The 22791-nt window shown below is 36.8% G+C and overlaps 1 protein-coding gene across 3 annotated transcripts in view; it reads right to left on the bottom strand.

Moving 5' to 3' along the window:
• LOC149808447 (leucine-rich PPR motif-containing protein, mitochondrial-like) overlaps positions 1 to 22791 on the bottom strand; it is a 162202-nt gene that overhangs the window by 91570 nt on the left and 47841 nt on the right. For 2 of the 3 annotated variants that reach the window (XM_089977347.1, XM_089977366.1), the window contains exons 14-17: positions 19760 to 19896; positions 15893 to 15980; positions 11331 to 11425; positions 8585 to 8728 (exon numbers count right to left, since the gene is read on the bottom strand). In XM_089977347.1, the coding sequence (XP_089833473.1) occupies positions 8585 to 8728; positions 11331 to 11425; positions 15893 to 15980; positions 19760 to 19896 (464 nt within the window). The remainder of the gene's footprint in view (positions 1 to 8584; positions 8729 to 11330; positions 11426 to 15892; positions 15981 to 19759; positions 19897 to 22791) is intronic. The other variant, XM_089977356.1, reaches the window with a different exon arrangement.

The raw sequence follows: 22791 nt of genomic DNA, 5'->3' as shown, positions 1-22791 counted from the left end.
CTCCACCCCTACCACACCGAAAAAGAATTCAGCTATGAATCGGTGCACAGACTGTTCTGTGAGGACTTCCTTGCTTCACCAAGACAGCCTTCAAGCCATAATATTTTCTTTGCCCAGAATATGGTGAACCTGAAGGGGCAATTCCTTCAGAAGATGCCAAGCAAGGATGTTTCAAGCCTCCACAGAAGGAATGGGCATGTATACCTCCTGGTCACACAAGGTACCTACCACCAAAGTGTTGCTGTGGGAAACCACCACACAATGACTCTTGATTTTGTCGACATACCCATGTAGAGCTGAAAATATAATTTCCAAATTGTTTAGATGAAGGGTAACTTTTTCCTGGGATCACAAACACCCGAAGAACAAGCCCTTCTAGCAAAAAAGTGCCTAATGCATTTATGTACATACAGGAGTGGAGTTTGGGGTCTCCAGCCTGAAACCAGTCCCAACTGACTACCAGTTTAAGTGCTGATGAAATTCTGACCCCAAGCTGATGGGATCCTGGTGCAGTTTAAAGTTAAACAGACAGGGAAAGTGGAGAGGGCACAAGGCTTCTTGATCCACCACAGAGTTCAAGGTCCACATGTGGAATAGATATATGCAAACCAACAATGAAGTCTTGAGTTGAAGTGCCACCAAAGAGCCAGGATTCTATTATGTCCAATGGAACATGAACTTGCACCAAGATGATAAGGAAAGTCATCATCATGTAAAAAACAATAACCCACAGAATCAGCTCTGATTTCTCCACATTTGGAGCAAGTCCAAGTTCAGTCACTGTGAACCAGCAGTGTGACAGATCCTGTTAAAAGGACCCTATGATGGTGGCAATTATTCAGATCACCTGAAGAAAGGTCTGGGAAGAGAGGCTAGACCAAACCTCTTGGTCCAGGCAAAAGATATTTCTTGTGAGAAGGAACATTAGAGATGCGACAGTATGCATCTTATAGCCAATGGAGCCTGTTCAGTCATCAGGCCTCATGGAATTCCTATAGTGGGAGTCTCCATTTTGAATGATTTGACGAAACATCTTGATGGCAGAAAAATCAATTGCAAGTCTCACTTTCCACCTTTCTCAGAAACCAGGTGAATCCAAGAGAAGAATGCCAGAGACTGTTCATTTGCCACCACTACTATCATATCCTTCTGCAAAAAGAATGCACCTCTTCCCTCACTGGAACTAGTCTGACTGGTGAAAAAGAACCAGGGTCCTTGCAAAAGAATGTTCCTGGAAACAAAGCTAGTATCCTTCCTTCATTATAGAAAGGACTCATGTAGCTTATGCTTGACAAAACTTCTGAAAAGATAGCTAGCCAAGCACCCACGGGAATTCCAGGATGGCAGAAGAGGGTTCAAGTCCCTTCGGCCTCCCCATTCCTTTGTTATGAATAGGTGATGCACCTACCAACTTCCCTTCTTGAACTCTCAGGATACTGCATCTAACTAGAGATGGGACAAAGGGAGACATGATTTACTGCTGCTTCTGGGGCTGTTTAAGCTGCATCTCTCAAAAGAACTTTGAGGAAGGTCCCTCAGGTCCTTGAATTCTATGAATTCTCTGAAAAGCATCTCAAGGATGGTCCCAAGTAGTTATCCAGATAAGTATGTGTGTGATTATGATTTTTAACGTAGCTTTAACAATTTTTCAGTCATATCGCTACGATGTCTGCAGTGTGGCAGTTTATAGTGATGTCTAGCACTGGGGCATCAAGCCGCAGTCATAAAGCATGATGTCCCACCCAGACACATTATCCTGACACCAGGCCTACCGGTCCTAACACTAACGTCTTAATGCTGAGCGCCTAGCAAGGCAGCTGTTAGTACCATTTTTGTAAGTCTTTGGTATGACTCAGCTGGGGATTGAACCCACAACCTCCTGCTTCCAAGGTGGACACTAACCACTAGGCCACCAAAGCGGTCTCCAGATAAGTATACTTCCTATCCAGTTTCAATGGGCCAAGTGAAAATGCGAAAGACCAGCATTGGTTGCTCAGCTCCTGGAATTTCATGCAGGGAATAAGACCTCTGAAAAACATCTCAAGGGGTGATCCGGATAAGCATACTTCCTGTCTAGTTTCAATGGACCAATAGAGGATGTGGGAGAACAGAGTAAACACAATTCTTCAAAAGGGGACAAACTTTTTTAAAATATAAGCTATGGAGGTGAATAAAACATGCATGTCTGACAAAGTCCACCTTTGTTAAAAAAAAGCACCATCTACTCAGGGTACACAAAACAATATGTACCAAGATGTACAAAGCAACATCTACTCAGGGTACACAAAACAATATGTACCAAGATGTACAAAACACCATCTACTCAGGGTACACAAAACAATATGTACCAAGATGTACAAAACACCATCTACTCAGGGTACACAAAACAATATGTACCAAGATGTACAAAACACCATCTACTCAGGGTACACAAAACAATATGTACCAAGATGTACAAAACACCATCTACTCAGGGTACACAAAACAATATGTACCAAGATGTACAAAACACCATCTACTCAGGGTACACAAAACAATATGTACCAAGATGTACAAAACACCATCTACTCAGGATACACAAAACAATATGTACCAAGATGTACAAAACACCATCTACTCAGGATACACAAAACAATATGTACCAAGATGTACAAAACACCATCTACTCAGGATACACAAAACAATATGTACCAAGATGTACAAAACACCATCTACTCAGGATACACAAAACAATATGTACCAAGATGTACAAAACACCATCTACTCAGGATACACAAAACAATATGTACCAAGATGTACAAAGCACCATCTACTCAGGATACACAAAACAATATGTACCAAGATGTACAAAGCACCATCTACTCAGGATACACAAAACAATATGTACCAAGATGTACAAAACACCATCTACTCAGGATACACAAAACAATATGTACCAAGATGTACAAAACACCATCTACTCAGGATACACAAAACAATATGTACCAAGATGTACAAAGCACCATCTACTCAGGATACACAAAACAATATGTACCAAGATGTACAAAGCACCATCTACTCAGGATACACAAAACAATATGTACCAAGATGTACAAAACACCATCTACTCAGGATACACAAAACAATATGTACCAAGATGTACAAAACACCATCTACTCAGGATACACAAAACAATATGTACCAAGATGTACAAAGCACCATCTACTCAGGATACACAAAACAATATGTACCAAGATGTACAAAACACCATCTACTCAGGATACACAAAACAATATGTACCAAGATGTACAAAACACCATCTACTCAGGATACACAAAACAATATGTACAAAGATGTACAAAACACCATCTACTCAGGATACACAAAACAATATGTACCAAGATGTACAAAACACCATCTAATCAGAATATATGCACATGAAACAGTTAATGTAAAACAAACTGTTGAGGAGACACAAACAGAACAAGTGTGATGGAGAGACGTACAAGCTGACTCAAGAATTCAAGTATACACCAACCCCAGACTCCCAATTCCATTAGGTGTGTGTATAATTGGTTTAGACCATACTACTGAATAGCAGGATCAGAACAAGAATTGCGTAAAAAGCTAAGTTATTAAATTTTAAACTCTTTCACTAATACCAAATGCCCCAACTTCATATCCACAAATGTCTACCAATCTGTTACTGAGTTATTTTTCATCCATTAAAGTAATGAAGGAATCTCATATCACTGATTATTATTTGAACAGATTGAGTTTGCATGATGTCACTAAAAACAATAATTTGTACATATCAAGGTAAAAAAGAAATCAGCATGTTGCAGGACTTTTTTCTGCTCTTATTTCCCACTGATTATACATCGCCTAATGGTTTCTTAATTTTGACCAAAAAAACACTGATTATTCATGTATGTAAAGAATTGTCTTATCCTGTCTTAGCTCAAACAAATCTCCATGTATGTTTCTGGTAACTAAAGCAGTCTTTTTTGGTTTCTTAGGGATTATGACAATTTTCCTAAAAGCAATCTATCAAAAGTTATGTAATTCAATAGAAAAGCTACTCTAAATGAATCTATCCCGCACAATACATGTAATGAGTATGCTTTACAAATTAAGTTTTTCTACACGATTTTTAAAATGCTGAAATGGAAATTTTTAAGTAAATTATATTTCTCTGATAATACTTACCCAATCACATTAGGAATATTAGCCTGATACCTTGCTAATCCAGTCCTACTAAAATCGTCTTATCCTGTCTATGTTAAATAGAAAAAGGGCAGTAACTTTTGCCCATTACTTCTCCTTGATACCACCAAGCGTCTCCAGTTTTTAGCACAGCAAGATACTTACAAGGATGCTCGCATGGCAGGGTGGTTGGGAGGGCTTTTAAGTAATGTGATTGGGTAAGTATTCTTGGAGACACATAATTTACTTTAAATTTGCTTTCTTCTTTGAATACATTCCCCCAATCACATTACGTTAGGAGAATAAGCAAGAGGAGGAGAGGATGCTCAGCATCCAACCTATACCTCGGGTATCCTTCCGGGGATGAATAGCTCGATTCACCATATCAAAGAAATCTAATTCTCCAAATGACACAAGTAAGACAGCCTGGGATCTCTTGACGTGGGACTCATATATGGTTGAGAAGATGAAGTTTTCATGTTAGCTACAAAAGTTTCACTGGAGAATCCAGCAAAGCTAACAGGCTGTGTTGATTGATCAAGTTGGGTCTGGTGGCCATCTCTGCACTACTAGATTCCAAGTTTGTCTCTGCACTGCTAAATCTACATGTAAAAACTCGAGAAGGTTGACTCTGCACGCCAGCCAAAAAGCATCTAAAATAATTCCTATTGGAAACATTGCATTCGAAAGCAAGGTTCACAGAGATGGTTCTAATCTCATGAGCTGTAATCTTCATAAGGGAACTCTGATCTTGAGAGATCTCCAAGTGTGCTAAGCGTATAACCCACTTCAACCACGAATCATGGTCTTGAGGACTTCAGCCACGAAGCAAGGGCTTGAGTCTTGTTTTCCAGTCTTTACCAGGGTAAGAGGAGTTTGCACATGCCATGACTTGTCTGTGCATTTCAAGAAGTGCTTCAGAGTGCAGATGGGATCTTGCATGACTGCTGCTCTCAACTTGTCTATGGAAGGGAGGCAGCAAATGACACTCTTTCATTACTGAGGGTCAGTAACCCTTCTTAGGCTACAAAGCCTGGTTGTGTCAGCAGGACTATCAAACCATAAGTTCTTAAGTGAAAATAGTCGGGTCAACAAAAAAAGCATTGGTACATACCATTATTTCCACTTGGGGCTTCTACTGCAGTATTCCCATGGTCAGCCAACCTGGGTTGTGCCACTGATGCACAAATGACTGAATCTCACGCATGATCAGCAATAACATCTGTAAAGGGTGCATAAAAAGGTGGCGATGTGGGATCAGGTCCAACGCCAAATTAAAAAACCAAGGAGTTACAAAACTCTCTCACTCAAATCGACAACTTTTTTAAAAACAAAATCAACAAGTTCAATGATTCTGGTGATGTGAACACGAGGAAGCCACACCAGATTCCAGTTGGTTAAGAACTCCATACCCCGATGGACAAAGTTCTGGGATGGACAGAGGTCTGACTTTTCCCAGTATATAAGAAAGCCAAGATGAGCTAGAAGAGAAAGAAGATTATTCCTGTTTTGGAGTAGGATAAAAATTAAAATGTTTCTGGAGGATGTCATCCAAGTATGCTACTGTTGTTGTACAAGATGTTGACCAGATCAGTAAGACGATGCCATCAATAATCTGAGTGTAAGCCCAGGGCTGAGGTCTAAGGGAACATAGGTGAATTTACAGATGGTGTCAACCTGCAGAGCTAAAGACATACCAGGTGGTATGAAGACTCAATTCCATCCCTAGGAAAACACCACTAGCTCTCCCTTGTGGACAAGCAGTGAATGTACAAAGTCTGGTGACCGCTCCAGTGGCCTAGTGATTACAGCATCTGCTTTGGAAGCAAGAGGGTGTGGGTTTGAATCCCTGCTGAGTCACAACAAAGACTTAAGCCCAGGGCTGAGGCCTAAGGGAACAAAGGTGAACTGACAGATGGTGTCAACCTGCAGAGCTAAAGACATATCAGGTGGTATGAAGACTCAATTCCATCCCTATGAAAACACCACTAGCTCTCCCTTGGGGACAAGCAGTGAATGTACAAAGTCTTGTGACCGCTCCTGTGGCCTAGTGGTTACAGCGTCTGCTTTGGAAGCAAGAGGGTGTGGGTTTGAACCCCAGCTGAGTCACAACAATGACTTACAAAAAAGGTACTAACAGCTGCCTCCCTAGGTGCTCAACATTAAGAGGTTAGTGTTAGGATTGGTTGGTGTGGTGTCAGTATATTGTGACTGGCTGGAACATCATACTACATGTCTGCGGCATGATGCCCCAGTGTAAGACATCACTATAAACTGCCACACTGCAGACATTATAGTGATATGACGGAAAAAATTGGTAAAGCTACTTTAAAAATCCTAATCACACACACACACATACACACAAAAGTCTGGTACTGCTGGCTGGTTTTTACTATATATGGTCAGCCTGGAAGCTGTAGGTACAGAAGACAGCCTGGCTATCACTAGTACCGGACGCTCCAAAGACCTGGCTGGACAGTGATTTCTCACCAAAATCTCTATCATAGAATGGGCATGTCATCAACAGTATGGTTGGATGGATGGATCTGTCATTAAGATCCCAATAAATCAGAGTTGGCAAACACCGATTCGAAGAAAAGGTCCCCATGTTGGAACGGCTGGATGGCTGGTCAAGATGTAGTGTTAATAAGCATTAGATGCAATGGATCCAGTGTGAATGGCATGTGGTCAGCGGGGGGGGGCTTGTGCCTTGTGGGCTTCTCTTCAAAGCCCAAAGGACAATTGCTTTAAATTTGCATTCATGCATATAGTAAACATTCCTCCTGAAACAACACAAAAAAGTGAAAACAAAACACAGATTAGCAAATCAGTATATGACTAATTACCTAAAATGGAAGCTCAGACTTCCACTGACTACGTATTATAGACACTGCACAACATAAACAGTGTATAGACAGTATAAATAAAGAGTCATGGGAGACTTCCATGCTCTGAATTTTCATATAGATCATTTAAATTGACATCTGCAGAAACAACACAAAAACACAAATTAAAGCAGAAACTAGTAATGTACTGAAATCTTGAAGTCACTAAAACACTGTCTTAACTAACAGAGCAGTAAAAGTGTCATGACAGAAACCTTTTGCCATATTATCAACTTGTGCACAATGCTAAGTTAATAATCAAACCATAATTCTATCAAAACAGCATGAAACATGAATAAACTAAGCATGAATAAGCTAAGCATGAATATCGACATTTCTGAATTTCCCTAAGAAGAACTCCGTAATGGACAGAATAAACAGACAAAGTCAAAAGCATGCTAACTCATCATAACCTTGTATAAGTTCAACGACAGCATGGTCGGATGGTGGTCTTAAAAGATGAAGTCCCGAAAGGTGACAAAATCACTCAGTAATTAGTAGAAATTGTAAAACAATGCATACAACCTGCAAATAGATAAATCTGCACAATAAATAAAAAATGGGCCCATAGGAACACAAAACAGTTGAAGATAACCGTACAATGTGTTCTCTGCGAAGCTAAAAACTGGGAACACCTGGTCGTATCAAGGGGAGGTACTGGGTAAGAGTTACTGCCCTTTGTCTATCTAAAATAGATAAAACGACAATTTTTGTATTTTAGTAGAAATGGATTCACAAGGTAGCAAGCTAATAATCTTAACATAATGTGATTGGGGAATGTATTTGAAGGAGAAATAGTTGTATATAATAATTAGCAATGTAAGTTTAAATTTTTTTAAGCTGGGACCATTTTTGGCAGAATTGGCATTTTCTATCCTGAATTTAGTCACATGCACTTTTCTATTAAACACAAGATTCAAAAACATATTGGGGCAGTGTGCAAAATTCATCAGCCATTCCATAAAACAGTGCTGTCCAACCTTTTTGACACCATGGGCCACTGAAAAATGTTCTTCCTTAAGCCAAGGGCCACAGCAGAAAACAGAAAAGCAACAACTATATAGCTGCTCGAGCTCTGGTGGGCCATTTAAAATCAGCCCACGGGCCACAGGTTGGACAGCACTGCCACAAAAGAAAGCTAGAAAATCGGGTTGCTAATGAAATTCAACAATGCTACTTTAGATACAATTTGGTACAGCACGTCCTAAGAAATGATAATACCAAGTTTGATAAAAATTTGCTGAACTATTTTGAAGAAATCAGAAGTATTTTTTTATACCTGGCTGCTGCTGAACCATCACTAGGGAAGCCACCCTGGACAAAATCTTTGGTGATCATTCTATTAAGCATTTCTACAAGTCTGATAACAAGTATTAAAGGCAATTGGGAGAAAAAATAAAAAAGCAGCAAATGTTGGTGGACTGTCAGACAAAGGACAGAGGCATAGCAACACAGGACCATAATGCAAGCAGGAAATACTCAAATATTTATGTTTCTTTTTCTGTTCCAACAACCTTTTCAATCATGAAACCAAGTGCTTCCTCCAAGTTATTCCATTTCTTTTCTCTGATAAATTTGTTCAGGACAGCAATGAGAATGTTTTCAATTCTTTCAATCTGAACTGGATGGATGGGTTTCAGGCTGATTTGGGCCAAACACTGAAAAATAAAAACATCATGTGAAAGTCAACTGAAAAGACGTATTCATAAAAACATGGAGAAAAGATTAATTTTACCTATGTAAACATATCTGGACATGACAATCATGTTTCAAGATATTTTTCTTCCTAATTCTAGTAAAAGTTATAGGCAACAGAAGAAGCCAGGTTTCTTTTGTAATCTCAAGTTAGATCGTCCTAAAATGAAAGGTGTTTATTTGTTTACTTCTAGTGCAACAATGTATATAAAATGTTTTGTTTTGTTTATTTTTGTAAAATAAAAATCAAAAAGCAGTTAACTGAAGCCTTGAATATATATTTATTACCTAAGAAACAGACCACTTGTTACTTATACATAGACAACTGTCAACATTCTGTGTAATTGTGTCGATGGTGTGGAGGCAGTGATGTTAATACTATCAAACAACAGCTGTTTCAGCCTAAGTGTAGTCCATATTTTTTTAATTTAAGTTTCTTATTTTAGTTTTCTTTTGAATATAAATAGTATATATTTATTTTGCCTTCTCTTATTTATGTGCATTCTGTTGACAGCAATATCTTACTTCTGTCTTACTTTCCATTTGTTACATGTTCAGATGAATAACTCAAACTGTTATCTATCCAAAGGCTTGTACGAGTTTAAAAATAACTATTTAAACATTTTTTCTTTAAAGTGAACCAATTTCATCTGACTGCTTAGACATTAATGTTGTCCAAAAATTGCCCATTTTTTATAGACATTGATGATTTAAATTAATCATGCCAAGGAAGTGAAAGTTACATGCCATTTCCAATGACACACTGAGACAGCCAGTCAAGGCTGTGGCTTGTGAATGTCTCAAACCTGCAACCTGTAGATTAAAAATCAGATGCCCTACCAACTGTGTTCCCACCCTCCAGAAATGACATTGTGGATCCCTACAGCATAAAGAGGTTGCAAATATCTCGGGCAAGTTTAATCTAAAAATATTCTTAATTGGCATTTTTCCTAAGGTCTCTGCTGAACTGCTAAAATATATAGCTATACAGACTGTAATGGTCAAGGGCAATTGCCACCCAAGACTTGTGCCATCAATTTTAGGAAAGAAAGAGGGGGGAGGGTTTTTTCTGATGGTCCCTTTACAACATATATTTAGTACTTTGCCAGGGTTTAGTTGCTGCATTTTGAATGTCTATTGCATATTTTATTTTATTTTTAACTTGATTTTAAGTCTGTTTATGTACACAGATCTGTTTAATTCGTAGTAACAGACAGTATAGACCCAAGCTCTTGCAACAGATGGGATGGTAGGAATCACAATGCAGATCACTGTCTTTATCTATAGGTTTACAGTATAAATCAAACATTTTATTATTTTGCCAAAGTATTGTAATAACTGATTCATTCCTTGATGTATTACACTGTAAACTTACTAGTTTTGTGAAAACTATTAGACTTGATGTGAATGTTTGCAACTCTACTCTGGTTCAAATCATAAAAAATATTGTCTAGTGACCTTAAATAAATTAAATGGTTTATGGATTGATAAGTTCTGCAGTTTCAATTCAAGTTCGCCATAAAAATATGGGCATAAGATGGGTTTCACATCACAGTGCCACTAATTCGTAGGTAATGGGAATCATCAAAGATAAAATTATTGCAATACAGTACTAATTTTAATTGGGCTAAAACATTATGAGTTGAGAGACAAAATTTAGTTTATTGGTAGTGAAAGTTCTGGCTACTGATGTTAATCCTTCATGTGTTGATTATGTTTGTACACAAGGCACTGAGGTCCACTGTGACCAAACGGAAATCAGCCAGCAAATTGTTGATGGCCTGAATTTTATTTTTAAAATCCATGGTCTTCTTAACATACGAGGGGATTATTTTGACAAACACTTTTATATCTTTTGTATGTTCATCTATTAACATACTGATTTTTACAGTAGAAGAATTATTCCCACTAATGATAGGTCTCCCAGGAATGTTTCTGGAACAAGGCTTTTACGTATTTAAGCAAGGAGGGAGAATCAAGATGTAAAGACTTTCAATGATAAGGTTTTGATACAGCAACATTTTCTATTATGTGAAACCAAACATCACAAGGATTTTGTTGAAAGCCCCATGCTGATACAACTTTCCATTCTGGATAAGTAGTGACCACAATAATGTCAGCAAAAACAACATGTTGATATGACCATCCATTTAAGAAAAGTAGCTGTAGGATTTTCAGGCTGACCACTGTGTTGGCCATAACAGATATTCAAATGGCACTTTTTCCATTTAGTAGCAATTTGACATCTTAAGAAGTATTCTGGTAGAAACCTATGTAGTAATTAGCAACCATCCAATTAAGAAGAGTTTGCAATAAAAATATTTTCAAGATGGCTGCTGGGATGGCCATATTTTATATTTGAGCAGCACCATTGTCACCTTGGACCAACTAGATATCAAAGAAGTATTCTGGTGAAATTCCCTAGACAAAACAACTTTCCATTCAGACGAAATATCAATAACTTGATTTTCAGGAGGACATCTTTCCTCATTACAACCAATATTAACTCTCAATACCATAATTCATGTAATGAAACTAAAAATGTCACCTTTTCATTTTTCTTACCTCAAATGTTTCTTTCCATTCATTTGACAAGTTGCTAGCTTCCATAGCAAGGGTTATTTTCTCCGCATCATTCAACTGACTGTTTTGCTCTGCTGCTGTAAGTAAACAGAATAATTACAAAATTGATCCAACTGATAGAACATGGATCATGTAGTATGTTCACCTTATATCAATTATGTCTGACAAGTTTCAATGCCACTCTTCAACAAAATGTGTAAGTGGACATGATCCTGCTCACCTGGAAACTGAAAGATATAATCTTGTGAAAGGAAATTCAAGAATGAATCGAATCTGTGGAGTCTGGAGAACTTAGTTGCCACAAAGTTTTATCAATCTATGATCTGAAACTAAATAACAAAAATTAAGCAAAACAAGCAACTTTCGAAAAATTGAAAAAATAACTTTTTAGAATACAAAGTGAAAATTTAACAGGAACTTACTGTATTATGAATCAAAAATAATCCTAATTTTTTTTTATATCTCAAGTCCAAAATTATCGTCTTCTGAATGAATTCCATTACAGAAAGTGCTGTTGTGCCAATAATCTAGGATGACCTGATGTGCCAACAGTCTTGATGTATCACAATTATATAATCCAGAATGTCCTTGAATTAATGCACAGTAATCCAAAAATAGTAATTTAATCCAGAAGTCAATAAACACTTTTTAATTCCAATGAATAACTTAAATAAGTCCTCTCAAATTATTACTGAACACAACTAAAAGCAATTGTACTACTTTGTACTACACAGACATTAAAATAGGAATTAACACATTCAGCCCCAATCCCGCCTATAAGCGTAATGAGGTATGACCCTATTTCCAAGCTATGTAATGTCAAGGTCATTTAAGATACATCAAAGTGGGTGGTAGTAAAATAAAGCAGACAGATGTAGCTCTACAATGATACCAAGTAATCTGGACTTTCTACTCGCATTACAAAATGCACAGTGGAAAACATCCTTCGAGACCCAATTTATTTTACACAAAAAATTTGCCTGTTGCCGGAAATGGAGTTTGTGTCTGGATTTTAGACTTTTTGGTCTGTGATCTAAGGCAGACTAGTCTGAACTGCACACAGACTGGTGAACTTTTGCAAAAGTAGGATAAGTTGGGGATTGGGAGTAAGAGGTGGACAGGAGTCAAAAATGATGGGTCAAATAATAAAAGAACTTTTACCCATCTGCACATGCACGAGCCAAACAGCCAACGAAAAATGGAATTTCTAGCAGACTTGGCATCAGTCTAAGCGAAAAACTCTTGGAAGCAGATTTATGTGGATGTATTCTGAATTAACTTCTCAAATGAGTTTCATACCCATATTTCATGTGAAAATGACAAAAGTCTCTTGGGTCGAATGAATTAATAATTTTGATGTAAACAACTTTATATAAATCCCCACTTCACCTATGTTGCAAAAACTTTTTCTTCAAAAATGTTCATTATCTCAGCAGAAAATTACCCCAAACTGTAAACAAGGTCAGGTCTATATAAATTTTAGCGACTCAACATCAGATAGACCATGTTTTTCCAAATGTCCTAAAATCCAAGCAAACATGTTTCTTACTAATGATCATTATCTTAGCATTAAATCTTCAATCATGGACAAAAATTAGCTGTGTAATATGTTACTTAGAAATGATTATTGCTATCTATGTTGTTGTTGTAGGGTTTAACGCCATTTTTCAGCACAAGATCGGCTATATATGGCAGCCAGTATAAATGGTGAAGGAAGAACCCGGGGAAACCACATAAAGAACCACCGACCCACAAGAAGCTACTATCACGTGAGCACTTTAGACCACTCGGCCACTCAGGGCCCCAATTACAATCTACAGTTGTGGACAAAAAAGTTAAATACACATTATACAACTGTCTAATAGGCCTAACAAAATGTGCGTTTCCAAATTAATCCTAATAGAATTTGATTGGCTTATATGGATATGATCTTTTAAACCAAATTTCTCCACCTGCCACGTGCCAGAAGAGAACCATGACTGCATGACCATATTCCTTTGACAAAAGACCATGTCAGTATAACTCAACAATTCCTTGTTTTACAATAGAATCCACACTATACAACATATTAAATAATTTGTGTTTAATATAACCTGTTGTAAATTTGAACCAAATTTTTCCCCTGCCATGTGCCAGAAGAGAACCATGACTGCATGACCATATTCCTTTGACAAAAGACCATGTCAGTATAACTCAACAATTCCGTGTTTTACAATAGAATCTACACTATACAACATATGAAATAATTTGTGTTTAATATAGCCTGCTGTAAATTTGAACTGATCACCTCATTAGCATGCACGGATCTCATTTATTATAAAAATCATTCAAGAACTTAATCATATAAACCTATCTGCCAAGTTTGAATAAAATCAGATCATAAAAATATGGATTCCAGAGTGGTAACAAGCAACTGCTGACAGACATTTAAATCATGCTACACGGCATGATGGATACTGGGTCACATCATATGCTTACTTGGCCTTACATCTAGGTTAACTAAAAATGGAGGACAAGCTGCACAAACCAGAATTATCATACATAATATGAACACTTAACAGCACACAAATGGGGACTTGACTCTGATAAAATGTAAAGGTTTCAGATGTACATATAATTGTAATATATCGAGTATATGCCCCTACTATACTCTGAGGGGGGATGGGCATACAAATGGTCTCTCGAGTTTGAAAAAGTTGGTCAAAGTGACTTTCATTTGGGTACTCAAGTACCTCTAAGGAATGCAAGCATATACCAAGTTTCTTCACAGCATTGGTTAAAGCATGAGATATGGCTAACAACTCAAACATGTGACATGGCCACTGAAGGAATTACATTAAACTTCATCAACTTAAAAAGACTTGAGAAAAAAATTCCTTACTTTTGCATAAAATTTAAAGCATTTCAACTTTGTTGAAAACTATGAATTATTTTAAATGCCTGAAAACTCTGTGAGAACAATACTACAAATAAATATAACAGACTAATAGTTTCAGTACTCTAAGAATAAGGAAACCTGTATTAAAATGCCAGAATAGATCTCTGACATGAGAAGGCAAATATTTTTATTTAATGATGAATGCATTCAACCAAGCAGAGTTGTTTGTAAGAGGGCAGCTACAGCGCATGGGCCTGTGACATAGGGGATGGAACTGAGTGTTATTTCCAGTTCTGAACTTTAGAATTTTCCATCTGATGGGAGGATGTAGTTTTTTACATGGATGCGGGTAGTTTCCATACTAAAAGGGTAAGCAATGCAACAGCAACAGGTGATGCATTATTGATATTAAAACTGACACTTAATTTATCTCTTATATTAACTTGACTCAAATTTCAAAGTATGGAAGCACGAATATCAGTGGTCTGATTGATGTAACTTTTGTACAAGACGGCGTAACTTGATTAGTATATACATTTCTAAACTTGTCCCAGTACACCTACAAAGATGATGATGCAAACTTTTCCCAGTACACCTACAATGATGATGCAAACTTGTCCCAGTACACCAACTATGATGATGCAAACTTGTCCCAGTACAGCTACAAAGCTGATGCAAACTTATCCCAGTACACCTACAAAGATATGTAAACTTGTCCCAGTACACCTAAAAAGATGATGATGCAAACTTGTCCCAGAACACCTACAAAGATGATGCAAACTTGTCCCACTACACCTACAAAGATGATGTAAACTTGTCCGAGTACACCTACAAAGATAATAATGTAAACTTGTCCCAGTACACCTACAATGAAAATCATGTAAACTTGTCCCAGTGCACCTACAAAGATAATGATGTAAACTTGTCCCAGGACACCTAAAGATAATGATGTCAACTTGGCCCAGTACACCTACAAAGACAATGATGCAAACCTGTCCCAGTACACCTACAAAGATGATGTAAACTTGTCCCAGTACGCCTAAAAAGATGATGATGCAAACTTGTCCCAGAACACCAACAAAGATGATGCAAACTTGTCCCAGTACACCTACAAAGATGATGTAAACTTGTCCCAGAACACTGACAAAGATGATGCAAACTTGTCTGAGTACACCTACAAAGATAATGATGTAAACTTGTCACATTACACCTACAAAGATAATGATGTAAACTTGTCCCAGGACACCTATAAAGATGATGCAAACTTGTCCCAGTACACTACAAAGATAATGATGTAAACTTGCCCCAGTACACCTACAAAGAAAATGATGTAAACTTGTCCCAGTACACCTACAAAGATAATGATGTAAACTTGTCCCAGTACACCTACAAATGATGCAAATCTGTCCCAGTACACCTACAAAGATAATGATGCAAACTTGTCCCAGTACATCTACAAAGATGATTATGCAGTGGGACAGCATAGGCTCTAGTGCACATCTTACTGTCAAGTTACAGAAAATTTTATGAAATTTTTATGCAAATAAGCTAAAGTTTATTTTCAAGAATTTTTAATATCTGAATGCATTTACATTTATTTTCACAATTTTATGCTTGTCTTTATTTTTTCTTTGCTAGTGCTGACATAAGAATGCATTCAACTCACCTTCTTGCAATGCTTTCTTCAAACCAGCCTCTCTTACCCTTAAAAAGACTCGTGGAAAGCAGAATAAATTCTCAGAGAACCCAATATCCTGTAATTAAATAAAATTGAAAAATATAAAATGTGTGAGACTAGGAAGGACCAAAAATGACCTGAAACAGGTTATAAATTATATACCCTCTTGCTGTATGATTAACATGTTCATTCAACAAGTCACTCAAAGCTCTGAAAAGCTGTCTTTCATCATCTTCAAAAATAAACGTTTAAAAATATAAATGTCCACAAACAGGAAACAGAACTTGACTGCCATTAGGATTGCTGGTCCCTGAGCATCCATATATGGTCAAATTTGGACAAGGTTAACCTAAACATCTGATGCAGAATAAACTGGATTGAGTGTTGCACACTGTAATATGACAATCTATTGAAAAACACTCATACCACAACTTTATATGTTATGATAGACCGGACGCCCTATTTTCTTGACCCATTTTAGTACCTGGCCACCAGTGTCAAACTTCATAGTGAGCAGTCACTTTTATCTGAAAGTTTTTGATGACATTTTAGGTGCCAAGCATTCATCAATCAGGATTTAAATGACTTCAGTTAGACTAAATTTGTATTAAATTTAATATTTGAGCAAATAAACCTACATAACCACGATGACATATACTTTAATCATATAATAGGATATCAGTGTAGTTTAATACTTCCAATGTACTAAAAAATATTTTTAAAAATCATATTAATGATCTCATATAACACATGTAAAGATTGTGCTGGACTTGTAATGCATTAATGTCCATAGAAATCCAATTCTGCCATATTCAACATAATCTTATTACTGCAGTTTTCCTGTTGGCCAAAGTTCTCTCTATCAACCGTATCACGCAAAAGATAAATCTGCAAATTTTCTTTTCTTTATTTCTATGCTTCATGCTTTTAAAGCAAGGGGATACTGTGATACCGACTGTCCATAAACAAGTACATACATGCAGTCTGTCCATCTCTAATGCTGACTAAACTTTAGAAACTTCCACCAGATAGCCACTGATCCTAATGATCGGTTACTAAGGTAACTGAATGTTATTAAATGTGTACAAACCTGAAGTCCACATTTTGTTAATTCACAATATCACTGCCTAATGTTATCTGGTACAAACTGCAAGAATTCATCCTCAATGTCTGATAAAATTCTGAAATCTTCCATTATTCTCATCTTGTAAATTGTCATTGTCTAGTTATCATTAATGTATTGTCATTACATTGTACGGAATACAAATTCTATCTTTGCTGACTTGCATTATGTTGCTACGTGGAAACAACATAATGAACAAAAATTCATTTTGTTTCCTTTCACACCTTTAATTATAAATAATTATATAAAAATATATATGCATGTTATACAAAGTAATATTTTCTATCACATATAACATGATAAAAATTCAATAAGCATATGTACAAAATGATTTATTTATCCCTCTGGAATGTTAACCTCAATTACTGCTTCAAGTTTTCATATATAAATACTTTGAACTTTAAAAAGCAACAGACTCTCATATTGCATTTGAAAACACTTTGTACCAGCTGAGACTAGGAATGTTTTTCATACCAGTAGAGCATTAAGTGCTGGATTACAGAGCCTGGATCTGAATTCCGTTTCTATTTTTGTTTACAAAACTGAACAATCTCTCACTGTCAGCATTAGAATGATAAAGAACCAATATTCTTTTCATAACCTGACAAAGAAGAGGAAATTTATATTTTACAGTTATTGGGTCTTTTAGCTGGGAAATAAGATGAAAAAATTAACTCTGTCTGCATGAAGTACATTGTCAGGTAGAGTGTCAATTTGACACTTCAGGAGTTCTCCTAATTTATCAGCAGCCTTTCCCTCAGCATGGTGCATCATATGACAGAGACAACCTGATATGTACAATGATGGAGACATTTTTCAAAATACAGAATGCAAATCCTTTATGAATTCCAGTCATCACTGATGCAATATCAGCTGAAAACCCCATCCAGTTCTGCCAACTTATGTTTATTCACAGCATTATCAAGCAAATAAAACAAAATGTTTTCTCCAGTGGAATCTACTGTCAATTCTGTTAATGAAAGAAGAGCACTCAGACTTTGCCCTTTTCATTGTCGAAGTCTCTTACACAGACGGAGTACAACTTTTTGTCATAATCACTACTCCTGTCTGTTGCAATACTAAACGGCCCAATTTTCATGGCTTCTGCAATTTTAAGTGAAGTATCTTCTGCTAATCACCTAACAAAATTAGATGATTTTGTTCTTGCACATGCATATTTTCTGCAATTTTGGAATCCGGAAACATCCGTTTGAACAAAGGACCAATGTAGTCTTCTACCGCTAGGGGTAGTCCATGTTCTATTAAGAACTCGGTAGATAACGCATCTGCATTTATAAAATTCGCATTCACAGTTTAGTTCTGCTGTAAATAAGAAATTACCTTAGTACTGGAGTTAGCAAAATGAGCTAATTCAAGGTTTCTTTGTTTTACCACCATGGCCAATATTAAAATCCTTTCCATGCAGCCTGTAAGGGGCGTGAAGCTGCCCTAGAATGGAATGCTGTATTGTGTAATTCATGTATTCATCTCTGAATCGCTTTTTTTCTTTTCCTAATCCATCTATGAATTATCTGAAAAACATTTTTGCTCTAACACACGCATCTACTAGAATAAATCTGACTTTTAGTGCCAAATATCTACAGACTGGTTTTGTATCAGATATGAATAGAAAAAAATGTGCAAGCAAAGATTAAAGTTAGAAAACCAGTCAGTTCTCTCCTATCTAAGTCATATAGCTGCTACAAATAGAAACCGAGGTCAAATGTTTGAAAGTTGAAACCAGCATGTTTCTTGGAAATAGGGCAGCTGCTATAAGTAGAATATAATACTGTTAGGAAAGTACATGCAAGCCTTCGAACAAGCGTACACTTATGTTGTAGTTACATAGAAGCCATCTGTTCTAGAATATGATCTGTGGGATTAATGGGATGTTAATAAAAATGAGAAAACAAATTAATTTTTTTGGGAGGGGGATATACCAAAAACACTTAATCCAAATAGTTACACGCAAGGTGTACTTTAGTGAAAAAAAGCGTAATGGTTGGGATGTATGTATGAATATGTAGGTACATACTTGCAGTCTGTCCATCTGCAGGTACATGAATGAAGTCTGTCCACCTGCAAGTACACACATAGTCTGTCCATATGCATGAGTCTGTCCATATGCATGTACACAGATGGCTCAACATACATGTGTAATGTCCTCCTACACTGTCAAAGCTAAACGAGATGAGTCTTTAGCTAATGACAGTCTTATAGGTGCATAACTTTTTTGTGAATATTGATTATGACCCTAAAGATGAGGCAAGGGTGGGAGGGGTGAATTTATACAAGTTTCAATAACTTTGGAGTTGCACATTTCTATGTCTGAGAAGTGACATGTACAATAAGTGACCGATTATCAACAATTCTGATTTGATGCCTTGTTGTTCACCTTGACTCTTTAACTGATCCAAGGAAATTTCCCCATATATCACATGTCAACTATTGCAACCCCCAAACTACAAGCATTTCAACATTTACTGGACTGTATTCAAATGACAATTACCCTGTGATCCATTCCTACTAGCAGGGATTGTGCCTAGGTAACAACCTGAAAACTATTGAGATCCTTACTGTATAACCACATTCAATATACACTTAATGGGCATACAAAAAAGACAATTAGTCTGAAGGCCAATTGGGTAGAACAGTGATATGTCTTACAAACACAGAATTGAAGAGTGGTTTTCTTTAAATATGATTTGGAATATCATGGGAAACCAACTTACTTTGAGGGCTTTTTCTATTTGATCAACTGAGTCTCCAACCTCAAACAAGGCAGGATAGGCGTACTCTCCAAAGGACATTTTCAGGTCACCTTCACTGAACTGTAATGGCTGCATCATCTTCAAAGCCTTTAAAATGCCTGAAAGAAAAACAATGTCTTATCAAGAACAAAAACAGTCAGAATACATACCTTAAATCTAGATTGAAAAAAATTACATCCCCAATCATATACATCTGGGGCACATGAACAGCAAAAGATACATCAGTTTCTTTTAAGGGGTTAGAGGCAAAAAGACACCAATATAAATCAGAACAGAAGCCCTGAGCAAACAGGCACCCATCTGAATTAGAATGGAGGCCCCGAGCTTAAAACTATGGCTCACAAAAGTAAAAATTTACAAAATAATTTGCTCCCAACAATTTTATTCCCTGGAGATACCACACTACAATAACAGGCCCAGCTCAATATAATAAATTCTTTTTATTGCCTTATTAATAACCATTACAATTCCCTATACTCACTTCAGTTGCTTACATAAATTAGCAATTAAAAAAAAAAAAATGTGATTATAGTTCTTTTATGAGCAAAGTGGTAAAAGCATATGAACTAAAATATATTATCTATGAAGTAGAAATTCCACTGCAACTGTTCAGCCCATTTTCTAAAATAGAAAAAGTGCTTACAATTCCAAAATCCTCACGTTACACATTCACATTAAGATAGGTCATGGCTCTACAAATAAGATAGTCCAATGCCCAGGATTACAAATAAAATAGCCCAATGCCCAGGGCTAGTCCAATGTTGGTGCTGGACACATATCTGAGATCAAGAGTTTAATCTTGAGACAAGTGTATTATTTCGAACACACAGTCTCCACTAAAGTTGTGAAATGGTACCTGCCCGTTGATAATAACCTGGGTAATAAAATGAGCCACCGGGTACCTTTCTACTATACACAAGTTGTATACCAGTTCACATGGCCCCATAAGCCTTTGGCTTGTAAAAGGTTTGTGAATAATAAATATGGACAATACTATATGCCTCAGCCATCAAAGAGTAATTTAACCCTTTCAACACTATGGACTGGTTTACTGGTCCAGGGGAAGTAAGTCCCCAAACACTATGGACCGCTTTACCGGTCTGGAACAGTGTTCTTCTCCAACGTTATAGTACCAGTCTATACAAATTTTGGGGTACCTCTAATAACTTCCTACTTGTAATGTAGATATTATATTTGGATTATCTCACGAGTTTAGCTTGTATACAACTAGAAATATCGAACAAAGTAGACACTTTTAACGACTCTTCTGGATGGTGAAATTTGTATCCAAAATGGCAGAGTTGGAAGAAAGATCAGATGAGAGTGAAGTGTCAGATTTAGAATTATCAGACGATTTTGACCTAGTAAAGTTGGATGAAAATGAGAGAAGGCGTCTGGAGAGACAATGGAATGCGCTTGTGGGTGACAGTGATGACGATGAAGAGAACTTTGAAGGTTTTAAACCGGAGGAAGTGTACACTCCATGTGATTTGTTTGGTCGAAGTTGGAAAACCAAAAAGATTTGTTTCAGTTTTCTGAGAGAGTTGAACCCACCCAAGTGTTAGATGGCTCCAGGAAAGCTTTGGAATATTTTCAAATAGTCTATTCAGATGAAGTTTTTGAAAACATTGTCTATCTGACGAATATGAATGTGATGATCAAATGTGCCAGAGGCAATACAGGTGTGTGGACAGATCTCACCTTGGATGAAATCAAGGCATTCTATGGAATTTTAATTATTATGGACACCATGAAATTTGCCAGGGATGTTGCTATTGGAATTATTCCTGAGTACATCTAGGGTCAATTGAACAAGATTTGGGAACTTTCTAAGTTTTCTAAGAAGTAAATAGATAATTACTTGTATATTACCTGTTGTGTTACCTGTTTGTACCTGTATTTTAACAGTTGTAACAGATATGCACATTTTAGTCAATTAGTCATAAAACTTGATTTTTAACCTTGATTTTGACACCTAATCCAGCCAGATATCTTTAAAATTGGCAAAGTTATGTTATTTCAGAATCTACAAGTCATTTTGCTTTACAACTCCAAAGTTACTTAGTGTTGAGGACTCTATGCTCCTAAAGTTACCTGGTGATGATAGGGTTAAAGTTGTCCATCCAAATTTCAAGGAATGGTTTTGAACATTCTGCTTATTTGTTTGTTTGCTGAGTGCTTTACAGGACATCAAGATACAAACACTGGCTGAATCAACTGCTGGATTCAAACTCATACCCTTCAGGAATACTCATCCAGCATTCTGACCACTATGCAGTATTTTCAGATAATGCTAAAAGCAACAACAGACCTGAAGCACGTTTCACAGATATAATAATAATAATAATGAGGTCTTTGTATAGCACCTAATCTTTAGAAGCTCTAAGCGCTTTACAACATTAGACAACACCTGTAAGATAAAAAACATAAATGATATGATTACAAAAACAAACACCATGAAATTAGAAAACATTATATATAAAAAAACATGCCGAAAATATTCAAGGTAGGAAACTTATTAGGTCTTCAAGTTTGTTCTCGCAGTCGAAATAAGTGAGTTTTGAGAGCCCTCTTGAATGTGATCACTGTCTTTGTGTCTAAGTTCAGTGGGCAATTCATTCCATGTTGCTGGGCCCTGGTATGCAAAAGAACGCTGTCCATATGACTTTGTTTTCATAGTGGGAATAATGAGTATACGATTGTCAGAAGAGGAGCACAAGTATCTTGCTGGTGTGTACACATGGGTGAGGTCGGATAGGTATGTTGGACTGGAGTCTGACTGTGTAATGTAGCACAGAGAACAAATTTTGTGTTTGATTCTCTAAGTATGATCTGAGCAGCTGTGTTTTGAACTTTTTGAAGTTTCTGGAGCAGATATTAAGATGAACCAGACAGAATTGAGTTACAATAGTCCAGTCTTGAAAGTACTAATGAACAAACAAGTGTTTTAGTGGCATCAACTGAAAGATATTTGTGAATTGAGCTGATGCATC

Source organism: Sinohyriopsis cumingii, chromosome 1, assembly GCF_028554795.1.
Source record: "Sinohyriopsis cumingii isolate HCF-2022 chromosome 1, ASM2855479v2, whole genome shotgun sequence".
Classification (NCBI taxonomy): Eukaryota; Metazoa; Mollusca; class Bivalvia; order Unionida; family Unionidae; genus Sinohyriopsis; species Sinohyriopsis cumingii.
The sequence above is the reverse complement of the archived record's forward strand: the minus strand, read 5'-3'. Positions and strand labels throughout refer to the sequence as shown.